Source organism: Camelus ferus, chromosome 16 (genome assembly GCF_009834535.1).
Source record: "Camelus ferus isolate YT-003-E chromosome 16, BCGSAC_Cfer_1.0, whole genome shotgun sequence".
Lineage (NCBI taxonomy): Eukaryota > Metazoa > Chordata > Mammalia > Artiodactyla > Camelidae > Camelus > Camelus ferus.
In genome coordinates, this window is record NC_045711.1 from 4,760,512 (window position 1) to 4,783,938 (window position 23,427).

The following is a 23,427-nucleotide window of genomic DNA, read 5'->3' on the forward strand; positions in this document are numbered from 1 at the left end:
AAGGCTCCCGCCCCGCCCCGCTCCGCTCTTCGGGGGACGCGCCAACCCCTCGCCGACGTGGCTCCTACAGCTCCGGTCCCAAGCGCGACCAAAACGCCTCAGAGGCCAGACGAGCCGGGGGCGGGACCGGGCCAGCCCCCAAGTTCAGGCTCCTCCCCCGAGGGCAGGTTCCCGAAGCCAAAACATTTGTCACCTCAAAACGTCCAGAGCTCTGACGCCTGCGGCGGATGACACAGTACGCGCATACGTGAGGGCGCCTCACTGCTTAACGCAGACGCCGCAGGCAGTTCTCAGGCTCAGCCCTCTCTCCTTCAAAGCCAACACCCGCGGCGGCCTCCGCCCCCACCGGTCGTCGCAGCCCGTCCGTCGGCGCGTCGCGCGGGGGCGGAGCGCGCGCGAGGACGTGCGGGGAGCGCGCGCGCCGCCGCCACCAACGCCGCAACCGTCGCAACCGCCGCCGCCGCCGCCGAGCTGGGCCGGAGTTGCCTGTTGTGGGGTTGAAGGTGATGGCCGTGACTGAAGGCCTAGAGGCGGCGTCTCCCGGTGTTCCTGCAGTCGCTGCACGAGCCTCGGTCCGCACATCGTCATGAGAGGTCAGGCCTAGGGGAAGCGGGCGGAGGCGGCGAGGGCCCGCGGCGAGTGGGCTCTGGGGAGAATAACTGAGGCACTCGAAGCTCGAACGTGGGTGGAAAACTGTCCTGGCGATTCTGGAAGAGTCGTTTGCGTTTACTTTTCTTCCCTTTCTTGCTCTTGCACGGAGGAAAGTGGGAGGGTTCTACGTTTTTATTTAATGGAAAAAGGCGCTGAAACTGCCCCGTCCAACGTCCGTCTTTAGAGATTCGAGGAAATCAGTAGCGGTCGTGGCGTTGGAGCATCGGTGAAAGCCTTTAGTGAAAGGCACTAAAAACCAAACTGCCAAACAGTATAACTAAAAAAAAGAAAAACTCAAACCTAGGAATGAAGTAGAATGACACAGAACATGCCCTGAAGTTGACCCCAGCTTCCTCGTACAGACACGGCAGCAAGTCTCTGCGATTTGTCAGCTGGTTTCGGACTCAGGCATCGTCGGTGGCTACTCAGGCTCGTCATTTAGGGATCCTCCTCTGCCCCTGTTCTCTTTCCCCACACCGCCTCCCCTCATCCTTATTCATACTGAAGAGTCATCTAATAATTACATGGCGACTCCCCAAGTCTCCTTATTTTACAGGTATTTAGGCAACAGTCTCTTGAGGGGAGGGAAGGTAATAGTCCTGGTATTAATTACTGGAAACCTTTTTATTAGCTTTGGGAAAGCTGTTTCAGTATAAAACGAAACTTGTAGGTCACCTAAGTGAAATGTTTTAGTTCTCCATGATGGTACTTAATAAGGAGTTAAGATTTAATGTTTTTTTATCTTCCTAGCCTTTCCAACCATTAAAAATTACAGACTCACTCTTAGGAAGTGTAGAATCTACATCAGAGATGAAACTGCTCCAGCTAAGCACAGAAATCTACTAAAGTATTCAAGTAAGAATGAGTACATCTGGTAGGCACTGGTACTTTGACCGTTTTGCTGATTTCTTCTGTCATTACAGAACTGGAGGCATCTAAATCTGAACTTGTTTTTCTAGCAGATGTTCCTTAAAAGATAGTCTGTGTAGGGCAGCAGAGCCTTCGTACAAAGGGTGAAGAGGGAGGAATCTAATAACAGGTGATAGATAAGCTCAAAATAATGTATCTTCTGTGACTATCAGCCTCTCCTTTAGTGAATAAAGGATTCTTAGCGAGCAATATATTGCCTGCATTTAACTGTTCTCTTAGAATATTTTCTGCTCTTTGATTTTTAGGAGACAGAGCCCTAAAGCAAAGAAATCTGGATCACGGAAAAAGTATCCAAGGGTCATGCAAGCCAACTGTAGCCAACTTCACAGCCCTTCAGGAGCTGCAGGCAGTGAGGATGCTGCAGCTTCCCAGTGTGTTCAAACAAGATTGACAGGAGAAGCTTCCTGTCTTTATTGTGGAGATGTTCATATCCAGATGAACTCCATGCTGAAAGAATGTGCTGAAAATACAAGCTCTGGAAATACAAGGTCAGGTGTCCATAGCTGTACCCATGGATGTGCACATAGTCGCTTCCGGAGTCACTCCCACAGTGAAGCAAGGCAGCCTGATGATACAAACACGGAGTCTGGAGATCATGGTAGTAGCTCCTCCTCAGAATTCCGATATCTCTTCAAATGGTTGCAAAAAAGTATTCCATATATTTTGATTCTGGGTGTCAAACTTTTTATGCAGCATATAACAGGTAGAGTATAATAAAACATTGAGTTGTTTCATTGCTAAATTCAGCAAATTTTCTTTCTTTATTGGTAATCTACTTTAACCTGTGTATTTCAGTTACTTATTTTCTGTTAGCATTTAAAACTGTATTTGCTTCCTTTAAATTCATGTCATTATGTTACCTCTTTTTTTTTTCTTTCAATTAACTGGACCTTATTTTCTAACAGGAATTTCTCTTGGAATTGGGCTGCTTACAACTTTTATATATGCAAACAAAAGCATTGTAAATCAGGTTTTTCTAAGAGTAAGTATAACCAGCAACTAAAAAATCATTAAATGTTTCTCCCTGTAGAATTATATACTCTTTTTTGAGAGAAGTAGGAATATAGATAGTTTATTTGACAAATTTAAATAGCTAGAACATCCACAATATATTTTTATTTAAGTGACCTGGAATAAATGATCTGTCCTAATGCTAAATTGTTTCATCTTATTTTCTTTGTATGTTGGATTCCTGATAGAGAAAGAAAAAGCAGAAGGATTAGAAGGTTTAGAATGCACTATTTGATTGATTTGTCAAGTGCCTTCACGTTTTGAATTAATTTAACCATACTAAGTAATGGAATCATCATTAAAAACTTCAGCTGTTGTATTATAAGCTTTAAAATAGTTAAATAAAATGTACATTGAATAGGTGGGTATTGAACTATTTATTTAGATCTCTGATTTAAAGAAAACTAAACCCCAAAAGTTTTTCCATAACAAATGATAAGAGTCCTATTCATATAAATTATTGGGAAAATAGGATTAATTTATAAAATCTCACCTTAAGGAAATTTTAAAGGGCTATATCTGTGTAAAGGATCATACATTTTGACCTGAAAGTTTGTTGTTTGAACCTGTCAAACCATAAAAGTTTAATTCAGGGTTTAAAACTAGTACAACTTTTAATTAAATTAGTAATTGAAATTTAATTGTAAAAGTGAGATTAAAAACAGATTATTAAATTCTTACTGAATTGTCTGAGATTTTAAAATATTATATTATAAACCATGATAAACGCATTTTTAAAAATTCTGTTTTGTTGGGGAGGCAAAAATAGGAGCTGCAGAGGTAGAATTTTCATTTCGGTGGGTACTTTATGTCAGTTTGTAGAAGATTTGGCTTCTTTGAAGCATAGCTAATGTTATACAATGAAGAAATTGTATTTTAAAAATTTGTTTAAAATATAGTTTTGTTCACTAAAGATACATAAAAATAGAATGTGATGATTGTACAATTTAAGATAGTCTATATTTTTATTAAGGTAATCTATTGAAATGTTCTAAATTAAAGTTATTAAAGTAAAATAATATTTAAAATTCTGACAATTCAAAGTAACAAATTATAAAATTGTTTATTTTTCAGGAAAGGTGCTCAAAGATTCATTGTGCTTGGTTACTGGTATTCTTAGCAGGATCTTCTGTTCTTTTATATTACACCTTTCATTCTCAATCACTTTATTACAGGTAATTAGAGGTCCAAGTACACAATCACATTTTTAATGTAATCGTATTCCATAGCACTTTGCATATATCTTACTTGCACATATTTATTGTTAGAGTTCAAGTTTTACCTGTTTCCTTCCAAGATTGAAAGCTTGAAGTGACTTACTCCCATTTGTATGTGCAGTGCCTTACCTCATAGCAAGTGCTCAATAAATATTTAATTTTTGATATTTAAAATTTTACTTATATAATCGTATATTAAATACCATTAGGTTGTTGTTGGTGGTGTTTTTTATTTTTATATAAATAAAAATTGTATATATTGAAGATGTACAACATTTTTGATATATGTATATATTGTGAAATGATTACCACAATCAAGCTGACTAACATATCCATCACCTCCCTTAGTTACCTTTTTTTTTCTGTGTATATGTGTGATGAGAACACTCGATCTTTGTTTCTAAAAGAAAACTTGCTAAAGTACAGTAGTTGATAAGTTTCTGTATCAGATGTAAGTGTTCTGAATTTTTGGCCTTAATGAGATAACTAGAAATTCTAGTTTCAGTGGAGATGGAGAGATATGGACAAATCCGCAATATAGTGTGTAGATATAGCCAGTATCATCCGGATTGGATTGGGTGGGTAGGTAGAGGGGAAGAAATAAACGGTAACACCTGGGTTTTTAGTCTGAGAAACTGGATGGTGGTGCCATTTACTGGACTGGGAAAGATGGGGGAAGGAACTGATTCTGAGGGGAAAATCAGTAATTCTCTTTTGAACATGGTAAGTTTGAGAGGTTGTGTATAACTGTTAAAAGTTATAGTGGGGAGGGTATAGCTCAAGTGGTAGAGCGCATGCTTAGCATGCACAAGGTCCTCAGTTCAATTCCCAATACCTCCTCTAAAATACAAATAAACAAAGAAACCTAATTACCTCCCCACACCCCAAAAAAGCAAAAATAAATTTAAATAAATAAATATGTCATAAGCTCAGAGTAGAGGTTAGGGCTAAAATTTGGGTGTTATCAGCATATGTTGATATTTAAAAACCATGGAACTTGACAAGATTAATCAGGAAAAGGAAGTGGAGACAGAGAAGAGGGACCAGGACTGGACATACCTACAATTACTCAGCAGAGGTGTAGCAAAGGAGACTCAAGAAGGAACCGTCAGTCACATATGAGAACAACTAGGAGAGAGTGGTGTCTAGGAAGAAAATATTTCAGGGGGGGAAGAGGGGACAATAAAGTGATTGTTAAATTTAGCATGAAGGAGGGAGTTGATGATGTTGACAAAACCAATTCAGTGGAAAGGAGAGGATAGAATCCTGGTTGGAATCGGTTGAGGAGAGAATGGCAGATTTATCTAGTTAGTGAATGTTTTACAGATTACAGGCTAGAACAATAACCATGACAAGTTAGGAAGACTCTTCTTTTTCTTTATAGAAAAAAGATTTGAAATTCAAACACCTAAAAAGCCTCTTTAAAATAAGCAAAATGATCTTCCATTCTAATAACATAAAACATAAGACATTAGCATCTCGCCAAACTCCCAATTTTTCACACATCAAATTAAAGTAAACTGTTTGGTAGCAAATTAGAACGCCTATCAACACTTTATCTTTGTATGCTGCTCTGGTAAGTTTTGATGTTTTTCTCTTGGTAGCTTAATTTTTTTAAATCCTTCTTTGGACCATTCGAACTTCTGGGAAGTGCTTTGGATTGTTGGAATTACAGACTTCATTCTGAAATTCCTCTTCATGGGCTTAAAATGCCTTATTTTATTGGTGCCTTCTTTCATTATGCCTTTTAAATCCAAGGTAAGAAAGTAACATCTTTTATTGGAATGATATTAGTAAACCACATTAATGCTATTTAGTCTTTGTTTAAGTGACTCCTTTTATAATTTTTCAGTTTGCTGAATAAGCTAATTTTAATTATCTATATTATCTCAGACTGGCAATTATTTGTTCAAGGACTTGCACCTAAATATTAATCTGTTCCAATAAAATCAGAATTATATTTGCTTTGAAGTAGTTTAAAAATCAGTCCCCACATCATATATTGGAAAATATTTGGCTTTGTACTTCTCCAGGGCATTATTGATTGACAGTTGGTAACTGTATGCATTTAGTCAGTGTTTTTTCATACTCAGTAAAAACTTCAATATAAATTTTTATAATCAGCAAAATGTTTTAGTATGTGTAAAACATTTTCAATGTCACTCTTTAGAAATTCTTTGAAAAACAAACCACACAGTGACTGTAATATGTGAGAACCAGTTTAAGGTTGTCAGTCATAACCATTATCATTATGAAGATTAACTTTATAGTTATTTGTGTTACTGTACCGTATACTCATGATGTTCTCAATCCAATATGAACTGTTTGCTTTATGTATGTAAGTAGCTTGGGTGACTCTATTTGTTTTCTTTTTCCTTCTTTTTTAGGGTTACTGGTATATGCTTTTAGAAGAATTATGTCAGTATTACCGAACTTTTGTTCCCATACCAGTTTGGTTTCGTTACCTTATAAGCTATGGGGAGTTTGGTAATGTAACTAGATGGAGTCTTGGGATATTGCTGGCTTTACTCTACCTCATACTAAAAGTAGGTAGCAATTAATCTTGTCATTTGTAATGATGCATGTAATATTTGTAGATTTTATATACTACTGCTTTTCTCTTTAACTGTTTTATAGTTTATTTTTAATTGAAGTATAGTTGGTTTACAATGTTGAGTTAAAGTGTATTTTATCTTTAAATCACTAGTTTGAAGTAATGGCAGGCTCTATATCTACTTGAAAATGGAAATAGGTATGTTTATCTTAATCCAGTTGTTCCAGATTTTATTGGCGGAGTGGACCTCCATATACTGTGGATTATCTAAGGTGGGGGAAACAAGTAGAATAGAATATACCCAGTAGCATTATCATAGACATAATTATCAAACTAGTGGAGTATCTTCTCCTGTTCCCCCTATGCCTGCTCCCCTCAACTTAATCACTGTGTGAAACTTTAAATATGTTAAGGACATGTGAACCAGGTAAAATTGCCTGGCCTTTGACATAGTTAAGTTCATATTTGTCTTGACCAAATTGTATCTCTAGGAATTCAGACGTATTTCATTTTGGTTAAGAGTTGACTGAAATCGATGTGTAAAATATTCCATAATTGGACTTTATAGTTAGAATGAAATTATTGTCATACACAGTGAATATTAAGTTAATATCAGTATTCGATACTAGCTTTGATCTTTGTGTTTTAACAGATAGGGCTCTTTGTTCATTTTTCTTTTTTTTTCTCTTATTGAAGTATAGTCATTTTACAGTGTGTCAGTTTCTGGTGTTCAGCATAATGTTTCAGACATACATGTATTTGTTTTCATATTCTTTTTTCACTATAGGTTACTACAAGATATTGAATATAGTTTCCTCTGCTATATAGAAGAAACTTATTTATCTGTTTGATAAACAGTAGTTAATATTTGCAAATCTTGAATTCCCAATTTATCCCTTCCCACCCCCTTTTCCGTCAGTAACCATAAGTTTGTTTACTATGTCTGTGAATCTGTTTCTGTTTTGTGGATAAGTTCATTAGAGTCTTCTTTTTTCTTTTTTTAGACTCCAAATATGAGTGATATCATATGGTATTTTTCTTTCTTCTTCTGGCTTATTTCTCTTAGAATGATGATCTCTAGGCCCATCCATGTTGCTGCAAATGGCATTATTGTATTCTTTTTTATGGCTGAGTAGTATTCCATTGTCTAAATATACCACTTCTTTATCCAGTCATTTGTAGACATTTAGGTTGTTGCCATGTCTTGGCTATTGTATATAGTGCTGCTATGAACATTGGGGTGCATATATCTTTCGAATTAGAGTTCCCTCCAGATATATGCCCAGTATTGAGATGGCTGGATTATATGGTAAGTCTATTTTTAGTTTTTAGAGGAATTTCCATACTCTTTTCCATAATGGATGCACAAAACTACATTCCTACCAACAGGGTAGGAGGCTTCTTTTTTCTCCACACCCTCTCCAGCATCTGTCATTTGTGGACTTTTCAGTGATGGCCATTCTGACTGGTGTGAAGTGATACATCATGTGTTTTGATTTGCATTTCTCTATCAATTAGCGATATTGAGCATCTTTTCACATGCCTGTTGGCCATCTGGATGTTTTCTTTGGAGAGCTGTCCCTTTAGGTCTTCTGCCCATTTTTTTTTTATTGGGTTGCTTGTTTTATTGATATTAAGCTGTATGAGCTATTTGTATATTTCAGAAGTTAGTCCTTTATCTGTCACATGATTTGCAGATATTTTCTCCCATTCTGTAGGTTGTCTTTTTGTTTTGTTGATGGTACCCTTACCTGTGCAAAACCTTTTAAGTTTAATTAGGTCCCATTTGTTTATTTTTGCTTTTATTCCCATAACTCTAGGAGCTGGTTTGAAAAAAAAAACATTGCTGTGATTTATGTCAAAAAGTGTTTTGCCTATGTTTTCCTCTAGGATTTTTATAGTGTCTGGTCTTACATTTAGATCTTTATCCATTTTGAGTTAATTTTTGTATATGGTATTAGAGAAGGTTCTAATTTCAGTCTTTTGCAGGCAGCTGTCCAATTTTCCCAGCATCACTTATTAAAGAGATTGTAGATTAATTGACCATAAGTGTGTGGGTTTATTTCTGGACTTTCTATCTTGTTCCATTGATCTGTGTGTCTGTTTTTGTGCTAGTCCCATATTGTTTCGATTACTTTAGCTTTGTAGTATAGTCTGAAGTCAGTGAGTGTGATTCCCCCAGCTCTGTTCCCCTTTTTCAAGACTATTTTGGATATTTGAGGGTCCTCTGTGTTTCCATACAAATTTTAACATTTTTTTGTTCCAGCTCTGTGAAAAATGTCATTGGCAATTTGATAGGGATTGCATTGAATCTGTATATTGCCTTGGGTAGTATGGCCATTTTAACAATACTGATTCTTCCTGTCCAAGAATATGGTATATCTTTCCATCTGTTTATGTTGTCTTCAGTTTCTTTCATCAGTGTCTTATAGTTTTCAGAGTACAAGTCTTTTGCCTCCTTGGGTGGGTTTTTGTTTTTGTTTTTGTTTTTAATTTACATATATATACTGTTCATTGTTTCTAAGAACAGTTTAAAGCTTTAGCTTTTTAAACTTTCATAGTTATCAAAAGACTAAAGCCAACCACAAAATAAGAATCAACATAATGCAGTAATCTAATCATAAAGGGCAGTCAAATGTGGTTACACATATTCAGGAAATCAGTTATCTAAGTTATAAATAATAAGTAGTTCATTTATGTCTTTTTTTTTTAGATTCCAGATATAAGCAATATCATATGGCATTTTTCTTTCTCTTCCTGGGTCACTTCACTTAGAATGATGATTTCCAAGCCCATCCATGTTGCTGCAAATGGCATTATTTTATTCTTTCTTATAGCTGAGTAGTATTCCATTGTATATATATATATATATACCACATCTTCTTTATCCAGTCATTTGTTGATGGACATTTGGGTTGTTTCCATGTCTTGGCTATTGTAAACAGTGCTGCTATGAACATTGGGGTGCATGTGTCGTTTAGAATTATATTTTTCTCTGGGTATATGCCCAGGAGTGGGATTGCTGGATCATGTGGTAAGTCTATTTTTAGCTTTTTAAGGAACCTCCATACCATCCTCCAGAGTGGCTGCACCAATTCACATTCCCACCAACAGTGTAGGAGGCTTCCTTTCTCCCCACATCCTCTCCAGCCTTTATCATTTGTGGACTTTTTAGTGATGGCCATTCTGGCTGGTGGGAGGTGATACAGTATTTTTGATATGCACTTCTCTAACAAGTAGTGGGATATTGAGCATCTTTTCATATGCTTGTTGGCCATCTGTTCCTTGGGTACGTTTATTCCTCTGTATTTTATTCTTTTTGGTATGATGGTAAATGGGATTGTTTCCTTAATTTCTTCTGCTGCTATTTTGTTGCTAGTGTATAGAAATGCAACTGATTTCTGTATATTAATTTTGTATCCAACTTTACCAAATTCATTGATGAACTCTAGTAGTTTTCTGGTAGCACCTTTAGGATTTTCTATGGGTAGTATTGTGTCATCTGCAAACAGTGACAGTTTTACTTCTTTTCTAATTTGGATTCCTTTTATTTCTTTTTCTTCTCTAATTGCCATGGCTAGGACTTCCAAAACTGTGTTGAATAAAAATGGAGAGAATGGGCATCCTTGTCTTGTTCCTGATCTTAGAGGAAATGCTCTCAACCTTGCACCATTGAGTATGATATTAGCTGTGGATTTGTCATATATGGCCTTTATCACGTTGAGATATAGTCCCTCTATGCCCACTTTCTGGAGAGTTTTTATCATAAATGGATGTTTAATTTTATCAGAAAGCTCTTTCTGCATCTGTTGAGATGATCATACAGTTTTTATTCAATTTGTTAATGTGGTGTATCACATTGATTGACTTGTGGATATTGAAAAATCTTTGCATCCCTGGGATAAATCGCACTTTATCACTGTGTATGATCCTTTTAATGCATTGTTGGAGCTGATCTGCTAGTATTTTGTTGAGGATTTTTGTGTCTATATTCGTATGTGATATTGGCCTGTAATTTTCTTTTTTTTGTGATGTATTTGTCTGGTTTTGGTATCAAGGTGATGGTGGCTTCACAGAATGAGCTCAGAAGTATTCCTTCCCCTGCAGTTTTTTGGAATAGTTTCAGAAGGATAGATGTTAACTCTTCTCTAAATGGTAGAATTCACCTGTGAAGCCACCTGGTCCTGGACTTTTGTTTCTTGGGATTTTTTTTTTGGTGGGGGAGATTTTTCTAACTTTATTATGGTAGTCATTTTGCAGTATATACATGTATCAAATCATAGCATTGTATGAGAGTTATAATTACTGATTCGATTTCAGTACTGGTAATTGGTCTAATTATACTTTGTATTCCTTCCTGGTTCAGTCTTGGCAAATTGTACCTTTTAAAGAAATAGTTCATTTCTTCTACTTGTCCTTTTTGTTGGTGTATAGTTGCTCATAGTAGCCTCTTACGATCCCTGTATTTCTGTGGTGTCAGTTGCAACTTTTCCTTTTTCATTACTGATTTTATTAATTTGGGCCCTCTCCCTCTTTTTCTTGATGAGTCTAACTAAAGATTTATCAGTTTTGTTTATCTTTTCAGAGAATCAGCTTTTAGTTTAATTGATCTTTTCTATTTTTTTTAGTCTCTATTTCATTTATTTCTGCTCTAATCTTTATGATTTCTTTTCTTCTGCTAACTTTAGGTTTTGTTTGTTCTTCTTTAATTGCTTTAGGTGTAAGGTTAGGTTGTTTACTTGAGATTTTTCTTGTTTCCTGAGGTAAGTTTGTATCTCTGTAAACTTCCCTCTTAGAACAGCTTTTGCTGCGTTGCAGAAATCTGGGGTCATTGTGTTTTCATTTTCATTTTCATTTGTCTCAGTATTTTTTGATTTCCTCTTTGATTTCATCATTGAGTTGATCTATTGGTTTTTTAGTAGCATGTTGTTTAGTCTCCATGCAGTAATTTTTTTTCTCATTTGTTTTTCTGTGGTTGATTTCTAGTTTCATGACATTGTGGTCAGAAAAGACGCTTGAAATAATTTCTCTTCTAAATTTGTTTTTAAAGTAGGGGCGTCCCTGTGTAGACTGAGCGTCCAGTAGTTTTATTGCCAAGGCTGTTCTTATTATGGATGGTTGCCATGTCTTTCTTCCACATGTATTGGCTGTTATCCCTTCGATGGGGGTTGGTTGGAGTTATGGTGATCAGAACCTGCCCTGATTGTTGTTGTTGAGCGGGGTCTCCTTTTTTGTCCTGTGGTTGTTACAGCCTTGACGGGGCTGGGTGTGCTCCCCTGTTGCTGGAATAGAGGCTTCCAGACCCGTTTCTGAGCTGCGGTGAGCGGTAGGCAGGGTTGGAGTGCTTCAGCTTGAAGAGGCGCTGCTGGGTGCATGTCCACAGGAGGTGTCCACTGGGAAGTGCCCTCTGTGGTGTTGTCTGTCACCTGTTATACAGACTTACAAAGTACACTTTGTTGATGATACCCTTGTCCCCGTCTCAGCCGTGGGAATGTTAGCAACCCACTCTAGTGTCCCCCAGTTTCTGTGCCCGCAGAGCCACCAGTGCAGATCCACCGACATCAGGCACTAGGATCAGCTGTGGTGTGTGTGGTCACACACCTGGACCAGTGGTGCGCCACAGGGTCAGCACAGACCCTGGCCCTGCGTCCACGTAAGGTCCGCAGGCCTGCTGTTAATGCCAAACCCACTCCCACCATCCACCACAAGTCTGCTCATTTGTCTTAAACACATGGGTCCACAAAGGTACCAGCAGAGCAAATCTGCCACTGCTGCCTGGGGCAAGACTCAAATCTCAGTCCTCCCTATGAAGTTGCAGGACCCCTGGGTACAGATTGATGTTTCAGCCCCTCCTCCACCTGGGAGCCAAGCACCGGAGCAAGCCAAGAAGATGGCTGTGTCTGAATCCCACCTCTCTTTTCACCAGTGGTGGTGCTGAGCAGTGTCTTCTGGGCTAGCAGAGATGGTGGGTACGGCCTTGGCTGTGTTGTGCCCCCCTGTACACCAGCAGTGGTACTTTTTTATGGGGGTCTCAGGCTGTTCTGTCCTGTACACACTCCCAGCTGCAGCCCACACCACGCTCCAGCCACAGTCCTCTTCCCCAGCTCGTCCACAAAAGACCGAGCTCCAGCAGGCAGTCCTGGCCCACCCCCACTGGCTTGCGTCTCAGGCTGGGGGTCGCAGGGACCCTCTGTGCTGGTTTCTGTCAGTTCTGTCTGCCTAACAGCTGCTGCTTTCTCCTCCAAGCCTCAGAAGCCCCTTTTCTGTTCCTGCTGACCTCCCCCCTGGACAGGGGGTGTCCCAGAGTGAGGACGCTTTTCCTCCTTTGCCGTCCCCTTCCTGCAGAACAGGTCCTGCATCAATTTCCTTCTTTTTTTTCTTTTTTGGGGGTCGGGGGGGGAATCTTCTTGTATTCCTGAAATAAGAGATATTGTGCCAAAGTTCAGTGGGCATTTTGTGCAAATTGATCAGTCTGCCACTTGTAATTTTTGGTGTATTTGTGGCAATCCTACTACTCCACTATTTTGGCAGTCCTCCCCGGGCTCTTTGAATTAATGAATTACTTAATTTCTCTTTCAGCTTCTGGACTTTTTTGGACATCTAAGAACTTTCAGACGGGTTTTGCGAATTTTTTTTACACGACCGGTAAGTATTTTTTTTTATCAGAAAAAACTTTTTACCTTCCTTTTTTCATTATAAAAATCTTTTCAGTTCAGCAGTTTTACAAGCATAGATTTCTTTTCTTCCCCCTTGACAGACTCTGGGGATTGAACCTAGGACCTCGTGCACACCAACCGTACTCTACCACTGAGTTATACCCTGACCCCCACAAATGCAGATTTCATAAGTACATGATTTAAAAAAAAACAAAAAACCTTTTCTTAGTACTTTGGCACTTGGGGCTATAATGGTTTAGAGATTTTATTTTTGTGATCAATTTCTTGCACTTTGACAGCCACCTGATAGTTGATACAGTGCTTATATATTTGAGTGTGCCTCTTGTCCCTTCAAATCACTTGACATTCTTAAGGGTTTATAAACATTCCCTTAAAAATCTTGTGAACTTTTGTTGTTCTTCCTTTTTAAATCCACAAATGGTGGCTTTGTGTATTTCCATTAACTCTTCAGCTTCTGTGAAGGTGTTTAGATTATAATTTATTATGTATATGAAAAAAGCTCATTACCAAAAATCATGTCCCTTGAAATTTTAACTGGAAAATTTCCCCCAGCAGTACTCAATTCTTTATGCACAAGTAAGTTCACAGCGTGGAATTAACAATAAATCGAGACTCCAGTGTCAGTTATAAACTTGATTATTATGTGATTCTACTAACGTAACAAACTGCAGAGAAAGGGTGTCATGGACTCATTTGCTTTTAGTAGTTTCAAAGGTTCTCAGTATGTGTGGCCACCAGATTTCAGAGTTTGGGTCTCAGTTTTGCAGTCTGTTAGGTACTTATACAATTACTTTGTCAGGACTTAGGGGATGTGACTTAGAAAAATGCCAACCTAATAATACATGTTTTTTTTTAAAAAAATGGATTATACCTACACAGTGGCCTGAACTGGCCAAGGCACCCTCTCCCTAAGATAGCTAGTAATGTAGTAACAAGTTTTGCTGCATCCTATTCAGACTTCTTTAGACAAAATAGAATAAAATTGAGAGTTCAGCTTTGGTGAAGTTTATTCAGTTGATTATGTGAGTATCAGCCATTTTGCTATGTTTATTAATCTTGTAAGGCTTGAGCTGACATACTTTTGATATTATTTCTTTGTGAAGCATAGAAAGATTATCACAGTCATCAGCCTCTTTGATTTGTTTCTGAGACTCTCACGTTCCTTAATGTAGCCAAGAAAATGGAAGTCACCATCAGGTTAAGTCTTTACCTGAATGGAGTCCGCAAAATGCCAGAGAAGAGTGCTGTTTTAAAAGCCCGTCAGCGTACATACTTGCAGTGTACTCTGCCAACTGACATTTACTTACGGGCAACTGGCACCAAGGTCATCAGTATCCCAATCTGTTTCTGAAATCTTTAACATCACCAGTCTCAAAAAATCTTAATTTCCAGTATTTTCAGCTTTTGGGTCTTAGTTTAATTTTCCTAACCCTCAGTATTTTATACAGGAAGTTTAGATTACAGCTTCAGGTTGTTGAGTCAAGTCATGCTTTAACTCTCATAACGATGACTAAAAACTTGGGTGTTCTTTCCTCTCCACGGCCAGCTTTTACACATCATTTCTACAGAAAGCTGATCTCATTTGTAACATTTTGTCATGTCTAGTTAATGACTAAATTCTACTGAATTTGGTGAGGAAGTTATTAAGATCCTAAGAGATCAGAAACTTTTTTAGGACTTTAGAAGAAAAGGAAATTCAAAGATCTGTAGGATTGTTCAGTCAGTTTTGGCAGTGTAACTCTACCCGGGACATTTTGCTACTGCAGTTCTTTTGTAAAATTTTCTTACCTAGTACTAAATGCTGATTTAGTGATAAGTAAGGATGAAAATTAAAATTATTTTTAGATATAGTGGCAGGACACTGTTCAGTGGTCTCCAAACCTTCATGTTGATCTCATGTGGAAAGCTTTAAAAAATTTACAGATTCTTGGATTATTTCTGGGCCTATTGACTCCATCTCCAGTGTGGAGCACAGAAATCTATCTTTAAAGCAGTCTCCAGATGGGGAGGGTATATAGCTCAGTGGTAGAGCACATGCTTAGCATGCACGAGGTCCCGGGTTCAATCTCCAGTACCTTGATTAAAATAAATAAGTAAATATCTAATTACCAGCCCCCCAAGAAAAACCCAAAAAACAAAACCAGTCTCCAAATAAGTTACATTCAGCTAGTCAAGCTCTGGATTGACTTTTTTGAACCAGTGCCATCATAATACGTGGGCTCAGTTTGGCAATCAATACTGTGTCACATGGTACGTGAATATAGATTATATAATGGTTGGTTATATTTCAAATCACTTAGTCTCTTAAACCATTCTGAATTTGAAGCACTATCATTATTTGGGAATCCAGTGAATCTGACCATCTCCCAGCATTCTATTATGTGTTACTTCATAAGTTCACCAAGATGCAGTCCATCTTGGTTCTGCATCATTGATTCTGCATCCATAGTTCAACTTAGAAATGTTTGTGTCCTTTGGGGGAGTTCTCAAATGCCTAATTCCACAGGCATGTAGAAATACAGTATCACCTATGTATTTGAGGAACAGGAAAGAAAGAAGTTTGTAGATGAATGGAACTTCTTATCTTTCTAGAGTTACGGAGTGGCTGCCAGCAAGAGACAGTGTTCAGATGCGTATGGTATTTGTTCAGTATGTCAAGCTGAATTTCAAAAGCCAATTCTTCTCATCTGTCAGGTAACTGTATTTTTAAGCAACCTAAACACACTTCTCTGTGATTTTCAAAAGTCACACACATAACTCATATTTATGTTAGCTATAAGGAAAAAATAATCTTCACTGCAGAAAGTAGCATTTCAGGACACACACTTGTAATTTCTTATTGGGATTACGGGTTTGGTAGATTAGACAAGATTAAATCTTGTCCCTTATATTCTAATGATTTTGATGTAGAAGACTGAAGGGGACAAATAATTCCAATGGCAGATTGGATGCCAAAGCGATTGGAATACAGACCATTTTAATAATTGAATACTGGTCTTTTAGAATAAAAGGCCAGCATTTGTTACTGAATTATCTAAGGCCCTTTCCTGTACTTTATTCCAGGAACTCTCAAAGACTTTATTATAAAGCTGTTAAGTCACACTTGATCTTATATCACCTAAAGGTAGCTTAAATTTTATTAAAAGTGGTTAAAATGGATAAAAGAGTCAAAAGAATGCTAGTGGTTCCACCACTAAGCCCGCTGTGTGTTCCTGAACGTTGCTTATGTTTTCTCATTTGTAAAATGGAGGGATCAGTGTTCTCCACAACCCTTTGAGCTCTAGAGTATGATTCTCTACAGTGTGGTGAGTTTAAGATTAAAATGTTATCAACTATAAAATCTAGTTCTTAATTCCCTTGCAGCATATATTTTGTGAAGAGTGCATTACCTTATGGCTTAACAGAGAGAAAACATGTCCGTTGTGCAGAACTGTGATTTCAGACCATGTATACAAATGGAAAGATGGAGCCACTTCATCACAGCTTCAGATATATTAAGTTCTCAACTTAATATTAAAGCCACAAAACACTATAATTTCATTTGGTTTCAGTGACTATTGACAAAGACATTAGAATGGATTTTCAGGGCTAGAAGTTAAGGAAAATGTTTCCAAATCATTTTAGAGTATTATAATAAGACATAAGTGTGTAGTCCAATTTATCAAAGATTAAATGAAAAGAATGCTATATTTAAATATATATACGTAATGTTCAACCTAATGCATATGCAACATTTATTCTATCCTAATTATCTGACAGATGATTGCAGTGTTAAAATTGTAAATGTGTTTTCTTGTTAATGTTACCAAAATAACAATTGCATAACTAGAACTAGTGGTTTTAGAAGAATTTGGGTATTCTTTCCTGACATTGTTTTTAGAATAAAAAGTATTTTTCACGATATTTTAAAGTACACATTACCTGAAAGTAGAATTTTCTATATCATTGACTTTTATAATTCCCACTCAAAAAATTCTCAACTTTTTCATAAAATTTGTATTTTTAAATGAAAGTTCTAAATGCTATATTTTACTTGTAACAATCATATTTTCTAAGGAAGATCAATGTACTGAGGATGAACTATTTTAATACTGTATTTTCTGTAATATGATTAGCAGTCATTGAGAACAGGTGATTTAAATTCCTATTGTTTGTGAACATTATACATACTGTCCTGCTGTCAGCTTTAATGTTCATGATCTTGCTTTTTTGTATAGTGCCATGGACTGTATTGAAGTAACTATTAAAATAATTCACATGGATTGTAAACAGCTGGCTTCACTGATGATTTGAATAGGTGACAAGACCAACTCAAACTCTTAGAAGAGTTTTGGTAATCACCATTACTTGGGAGATTAAAGCTTGAACTCAGGCAACCAGAATCGTGTGGATAGTGTGGTTTGCCTCTAGGTATTTGTACAGGGTGGGAAAAGGAGTGGAGCACTTTCTCCCCTTGAAACCTCTAAGCGGGGACTCAAGATCTGTAACAGAAGTGTTACCGGCTGGTTATTATCTACATTTAGAGTCAAAGGCCTCTGCGCAGTTTCTCTTCTACCATCTATATCAGTTTTTCTACAAGAAAAAGATGATGGTAGTGGGAAGAAGTTAGGAGGCAGAGGTAGAAAACAAATTTGCAGTGCCGATACAAAGGCTAAACCAACATACGGATTAAAAAGGATAGTGACCAGCCAGCTACAAGTTAAATCACTTTCATGAATTATGGCCACACAAAATGACAAAAGAACATTAGAAGGCCTGTAACTTTTTCTCCCCAGGTAAATATTGCTAGGTTGTAAGTACAACTGTGTCTGGGTTTTTTGTTTGTTTGTTTTTAAAGTAATGACATACTTAACTCTACTACCTACGAGAACTACTGCAAAAAGAACATGTTTACTTGGCTTTAAATCACCTTCCTGACTTTGTGGTGAAGCTAATAGTTGTTTTTTAGGTATACAACAGGGGATGAGAAAGGCAATTTGGGACTCAAATTTGGGTATGAAAGATGGACATGCTGACTCCTTGATAAAAAATAGCACCTTACTACGTGCGTGACTTCAGCCCTGTTACGATACCTACTCACTATATGGCCATATGGATAACTTTGTTTCTTAACATGAGTTAATAACAAAGGAGGTCTGTGGTGGACAGTGAGGGGGGTTGATCTTTTTTAACAAAGGAGAAAGCAGTTCACATGTGAACTTAAAAGGAGGGAAATGTAATAGGAAAGCTATGCCATTGACTTAACAGTGTTGATGAACTAGAAGCAGTTCTCTCTTATGCCTTCACCTCAAAAACAGGAATAGGGATTCAAAAACCCATTTATTCTGTGAATTCAGATCATATCTTCTGATTGATTTATCAACATTAAGAATCACTACTATGTTTTAGAAAAAAGTCAGTTTGAGAACTTCTACAGAGAAATCATCTTGGCAAGTGTGACAGAATTACCTAAGTGGTTTATACAAAACAAACATATTAGATATATTGAGACATTAGTTAAAAGAAGATTTGTGCACTACGTTATTTTGTGCATACACATCAAATAAATATTGTTGACAGTGTGGCTGAAAAAACTGCTGAGTGTTCCTACAAGAAAGTCTTCCAGTGTTTTTATGTGAAGCTGGCTTTCACCATAACTTTTCCAATGAATATTTTTTTCAGCAACCAATTTAATTCTATTTGACAGAACTTGGAAATCACAGATGTTTAACAACTAATATATAAAACCAGTACTAAAAGTTACAATATATTTAAGTATCTTCAAGTTCTCAACAGAGAAATTTTTTTCATTTACATATATACATTCTTAATATATATATAAAATTTATTAAACATGAGAGCCTGAACACATCTGTCATGTTAGTGGAAAAAACTGAAACCATTTGTGCATCTGTTAGTTATTTCTTCCTATCTTAGGATAATGATAAAAAAAAATCACTTCTATTTTATGTTCATTCAAATTTGTATTTAATTTCTATTTACATTCATTCAATCTGAAATCAAATTCTTAATACAGTAAACTAAATACAAGATGAAAAGCAGAAAAGGTGTTACCCTCAAAGCACTCCTAATAAGGCAGCTGAAGAATTTATTTACTCTGATAGATGCAAAGCCAACTTGGGATAGGAAAAAAATAATAAAGAGCAAACACAGATGAACCCATCTTTCAAATGTTACTTCGGATAATCCACTGAGATAATACTTGTGCTGTAGTGGTAAGTGAAGAATCACACATGAAGAATTTTGTATCAGTCAGCAACAGACCACAGGTCATGGTGTGACAAATACTTTTATGATTGTTTTGTCCAGCTTGCTAGTGTCTACTCCTATGAAAAAAGGTAAATGTTTGGACATTGATGTTCTTATTTGAGAAATTAACCATTTTCAGAGCCTCAAAATCCATTCTTCATAAATTCAACATTTCTCATGAGAATACTCTTAGATCTAGCCCTTATTAGCAAGGAACCATATGACTAACTGAGTAACCAAAATAATTAAGTCCTATATTAAGTGTAAAATCCAAGGCTTGGGAATATTAATACTATTGAAGATGCAGCATGTTAACAATCATTTATTTCTTAAAGAATGCTGAATTTATGGAGTATCATACATGCATTCTTCTCCCCCAATTATCTGTCTTAAAAAATAGTATGGAAAAATCCTTCTGAAGGATTCAAATTAGTTAAAGGGGAAAAAGAAATAACATGTTTCCTAAAAATCTGGTTCAAATTCAATAATTAATACTTTACATTGTTAATCACAGCTGGTTTATAAATCCCAGTTTATTCCGTAATGCTACAAACCTTATAAAATCAAAATTAGTAAACTTCAGTTCTCAGTGATTATATTTTAATTAAAAAACAGCATGTATAAAATTAAAAAAATCCTGTAATAGCTGATTTTAAAGAAAATAATGAAATGATGAAAGAAAAACACTTAAATCTCTTTTATACACTTACCTGGAATAATCATAAAGAACCCTCTTAGAAACTCAAGACTAGTATTACTGACATATATTTTAGACTATGCTTGGGTTTTTACAAATAAATACAGGGTAAGCCGTATTGCATAGGTGTGTGCTGTCTGTGACACTAAAGTGGCACTTCACATGTTTTCACAGTCATAGTAGGGATATCCATTTATGGAACACAATTTCTCAATAAACTTGCCACCATATAGGAAATTAATTTCACTTAATGTTAAGCTTGAAATACTATTTGTGTGGATGGCAGGTGTGCAATCAATGCTTTTTACGCTGAAAAGTTACAGCGTTTGCCACTACTGCTGGCAGGGCTAAGCATGAAAATAGTTTAACTCTGAGGTGGTTAAAGCCAGCCAATCACAGCGCAAGTATTACTAGCAAACAGGGCTGAGGAGGAATATTCTGGTGTAAAAATGTCACTGGAATTTGGTCAGGCAGTCAACACCACAGTTAGTAAACATTTGAAAAGAACCATCAGAGTGGTACAAGCCATTGACAGTGTGAAATTAAAGCCTGTACTTATCACCACAGCTTTCTGGGTTCTGTTTTTTCACACAAGTACAATTTCTGCCCTTAGCATTATCGTAGCTCCTAATGTACTAGCTACAGTTACACAGTTCTCAGTAGGCTGCTGCAGTAAGGGAAGAGGGGGTCTAGAGGGAGTGATTAAAAAAACAAAAAGCTTTCTGTCCAAAGATGAACTGTTAATCAATTTTTTCATTTATTGCCACAATTGAAAAGGTGTATTTCCAATCGTTTTTCATGGTCCTATTTTTGCTTAATGTCAGGATTTCATCTCATCTCTTGAACTGTCATTTAAATAAGCAAAGCTTTGCTCTTTTCTGACTGAATTCAGCATGCATAAAGAATTTTATGGCTTGGATCCTATGGCTCAAAAAAGTTTGGAGAACATAGCAAGCAGCATCTATTTAAAAAAAATCGTAGGGTTGCAAAATATTACAAATTGACTTTGCATAAACTGAAGACTTTATAAAAAACAAACAAAAAGAGGTGATAAGACTCAGCTGCAACTGCATGATCACCTGTTTTACCAGTATGCACTGAAATACATTTTTATAAAGCTCTGCAGATATTAAACCCTTTCACCAGCTAAAGTCATGGAAATGCTCTCTTTAAGGCAGGAAGTATTTAAGAAAGGTAAAGTTACCTTTATTTTTATTCTTTGTACCTGTAAATCACTTATGTAGACTCTGTTACAATTCCAAAAACATGATATCTCGTTAACATGTATCCTAAATAAAGCCACTAAGTTTTCTTATTCACTGTGGAAGACATTCATCAGAAGGCCATCAAATATTTTTACAATCAAAAAATGTAGCCCCAATATAGGAGAAAAAAATACCCTTTTTCCTTTTTAAACTGTTAAGGAAAAAAAAACATAAGGAAAGCAGACAGCAAAAAACAGTACAAAGAAGTAAAACGTAAAACCTCAACATTTGCTGTAAAGAGATCAGACACAGAGAGTGGACCAAGGCAACACCCTCTTCCCCTGGATCTCCCTCCTATTTCCCTCACTTTGCCGCCATCAATATGCATTTTATCCTGACTCTCTTCCGTCCTTCTTCAGCCATAGGCTGAACACATTTGACGTCTTGAACCAAATACTGGTATAAGAACAAGCGGTGGTATTTTTCCAGTGCAATGCAGGCCCAGGACAAGGATGAAATGTAGGACACACAACTTATGCCCATTCCAAGGCTTCCAGTTAAGCTTAGCACATAGCAGTACTGCAAGTAGAAATGATTAAATAGAATTTTTTTTCTCTAGTATCACAGACAGGTATTGCAGCTGGGTTACTGAAAATAAACCCCAAGTCTACCCCCCAATCCCTCAAACGAGCCACAGCTGTGGTTAACAATGATTCATTTGCATTTTTATTACTTCACCAAGAGAAGAAACAAGTTGTCTGGCTTTCTTCACACCAACCAATAATTTCGCATTTTAAAGTTTGGGATGTTTTCCATGATGAGCTGAATCAAAAATCTATTTGAAAAATATATATTTATATAAAAAAAAGATTCAGGTTGTTTGCACGTAAAACATCAATCGATAAGTTTCTTTCGTCTTTGATTCCATGTTGCTGGAAAAAGTTTGACCAAGCTTGCATGCTAATTTGTCCTTAGTTGCAAGTATAACAGGCAGTTTCATACTTTGCCTAATGAAAGGATAACCCTTCTTCGACACAATCAGTACTCAACAGTGATTCAGAAGCAACATCCTACCCTTAATACTGTCAGTTTTGAGCCATCAATTTGAAAATCCTTGATAAGGTTGAGAAGATGTCGCTAGGAATCAATTAATTGATGTGCCTAAAGAGTTCCACAATACTATTTTCACTTAAGTTTTTTGCACCATTGATTGATTTTTTTTAATCCATGTTTTTTCCTCTGTCCACAGTGTTCTATGTAATGACACTGACTCTTCGAGACCATCCCTTTGCGTCTTCTTGTTTCACCTTGCAGGATGTTCACACATCCCCTCCTCACCGTTTTTCCCTTAAATTCATTAAAAGCATTGCTCTGTCATAGATTCATACGCAGGTGCTCTGGTCGTTTGGAGATCATAGGAAAAGCTTGTTTTTTGTATGGCCCAGAGTTCGGCTGTCGTATTGGAAGTGGTGCTGAAGCTTCGCCACTCATCGTCACATCCATCTGCTCTATTCCACTTGTTTCCATTGGGTATTCCACAGGTGTCTGAGGGTTTGCCGTGCTGGCCGAAGCACCTCTTCCCCAGAAATCCCCAGGAGAAAATTTGACTGGGCTTTAAGACAAGGAAGAGCTATCATTCATTTGTCTCAAGTAGTATCTCAATAAGAAACATTTCCCTTACATTTAAAGGGCGTAGGGTAATAACTTTTTTTTTTCCATTTAATTTTATTTTTACGTGGACTGGCACAAAGGGAATAGTTGAGCCATCTCTCCCTTAGACTGCTAGTGTCCTAAGTGGTCTCTTTCCCTCTATACTTGCCCCCATAAACCTTCAATGATACTTATTTTGGAAAAAAATGATTTTATTCCACACTTAGAACAGCTTCTTACTGCATTTAAAATAAGACATTTCTCCAAACTTGTGCCATTCTTCCCCTCACCCACCACACTTCAGGAATGCAGAGCTCCCTTTCATTTCCAAGAAAAGGCCCAGTTTTTTCCTCCCTCAGGGCTTCTGCATGAGCTGTTCTCTTCCCTGTGACACCCCTGTACGTCTGTCTTTTGTATGGCTAGCTCCTTTTCTTCATTCTTAGATGCTGCTTCATCAGGGTGGCCTTTCTCTGACCATCATGAAGAGGAGTCCCCTTGGTTTTTTTTCCCTCTCTACCACCACACTTTTTTTTTTTAATATATAAAGCATTTGGCCCTACTTATAATTACAGATTTTTTGTATTTC

At 37.0% G+C, this 23,427-nt stretch overlaps 2 protein-coding genes and 1 long non-coding RNA gene across 7 annotated transcripts in view; 1 reads left to right on the forward strand and 2 right to left on the reverse strand.

Moving 5' to 3' along the window:
• The window catches only part of LOC106730779, a 111,166-nt gene extending 110,834 nt beyond the window's left edge, over window positions 1-332 (reverse strand). The window contains exon 1 of the long non-coding RNA XR_004326606.1: window positions 194-332. This is a non-coding gene — a long non-coding RNA (uncharacterized LOC106730779). The remainder of the gene's footprint in view (window positions 1-193) is intronic.
• Window positions 299-17,309, forward strand: RNFT1 (ring finger protein, transmembrane 1). Of its 3 annotated transcripts, none has more exons than XM_006188212.3 (9): window positions 299-593; window positions 1,827-2,284; window positions 2,487-2,563; window positions 3,667-3,767; window positions 5,414-5,567; window positions 6,197-6,355; window positions 12,943-13,008; window positions 15,633-15,734; window positions 16,404-17,309. In XM_006188212.3, the coding sequence occupies exons 2-9, from the start codon at window positions 1,882-1,884 to the stop codon at window positions 16,536-16,538; spliced, it is 1,197 nt and encodes a 398-aa protein (XP_006188274.1). In that variant the 5' UTR covers window positions 299-593; window positions 1,827-1,881; the 3' UTR covers window positions 16,539-17,309. The 3 variants fall into 3 exon arrangements, with proteins under 3 accessions (XP_006188274.1, XP_014417678.1, XP_014417679.1); XM_014562192.2 differs by lacking the exon at window positions 299-593 and adding an exon at window positions 600-1,207; XM_014562193.2 differs by lacking the exon at window positions 299-593 and adding an exon at window positions 600-1,207 and having other exon boundaries at window positions 1,827-2,179.
• Window positions 17,310-18,983: 1,674 nt separating this feature from the next.
• The window catches only part of RPS6KB1 (ribosomal protein S6 kinase B1), a 38,620-nt gene continuing 34,176 nt past the window's right edge, over window positions 18,984-23,427 (reverse strand). The window contains exon 15 of one of the 3 annotated variants that reach the window (XM_014562189.2): window positions 18,984-22,803. In XM_014562189.2, the coding sequence (XP_014417675.2) occupies window positions 22,566-22,803 (238 nt within the window). In that variant the 3' untranslated portion in view covers window positions 18,984-22,565. Of the gene's footprint in view, window positions 22,822-23,427 lie in introns of all 3 variants that reach the window. The other 2 variants (XM_014562190.2, XM_032498375.1) reach the window with 2 other exon arrangements.

Coding starts and splice junctions, on each gene's coding strand:
- RNFT1 (XM_014562192.2), top strand. CDS start 1,176: ATGGCGACTCCCCAAGTCTCCTTATTTTACAG. Junction 1,208..1,826: donor CAAGTCTCCTTATTTTACAG/GTATTTAGGCAA, acceptor TTTGATTTTTAG/GAGACAGAGCCCTAAAGCAA. Junction 2,285..2,486: donor TTTTATGCAGCATATAACAG/GTAGAGTATAAT, acceptor ATTTTCTAACAG/GAATTTCTCTTGGAATTGGG.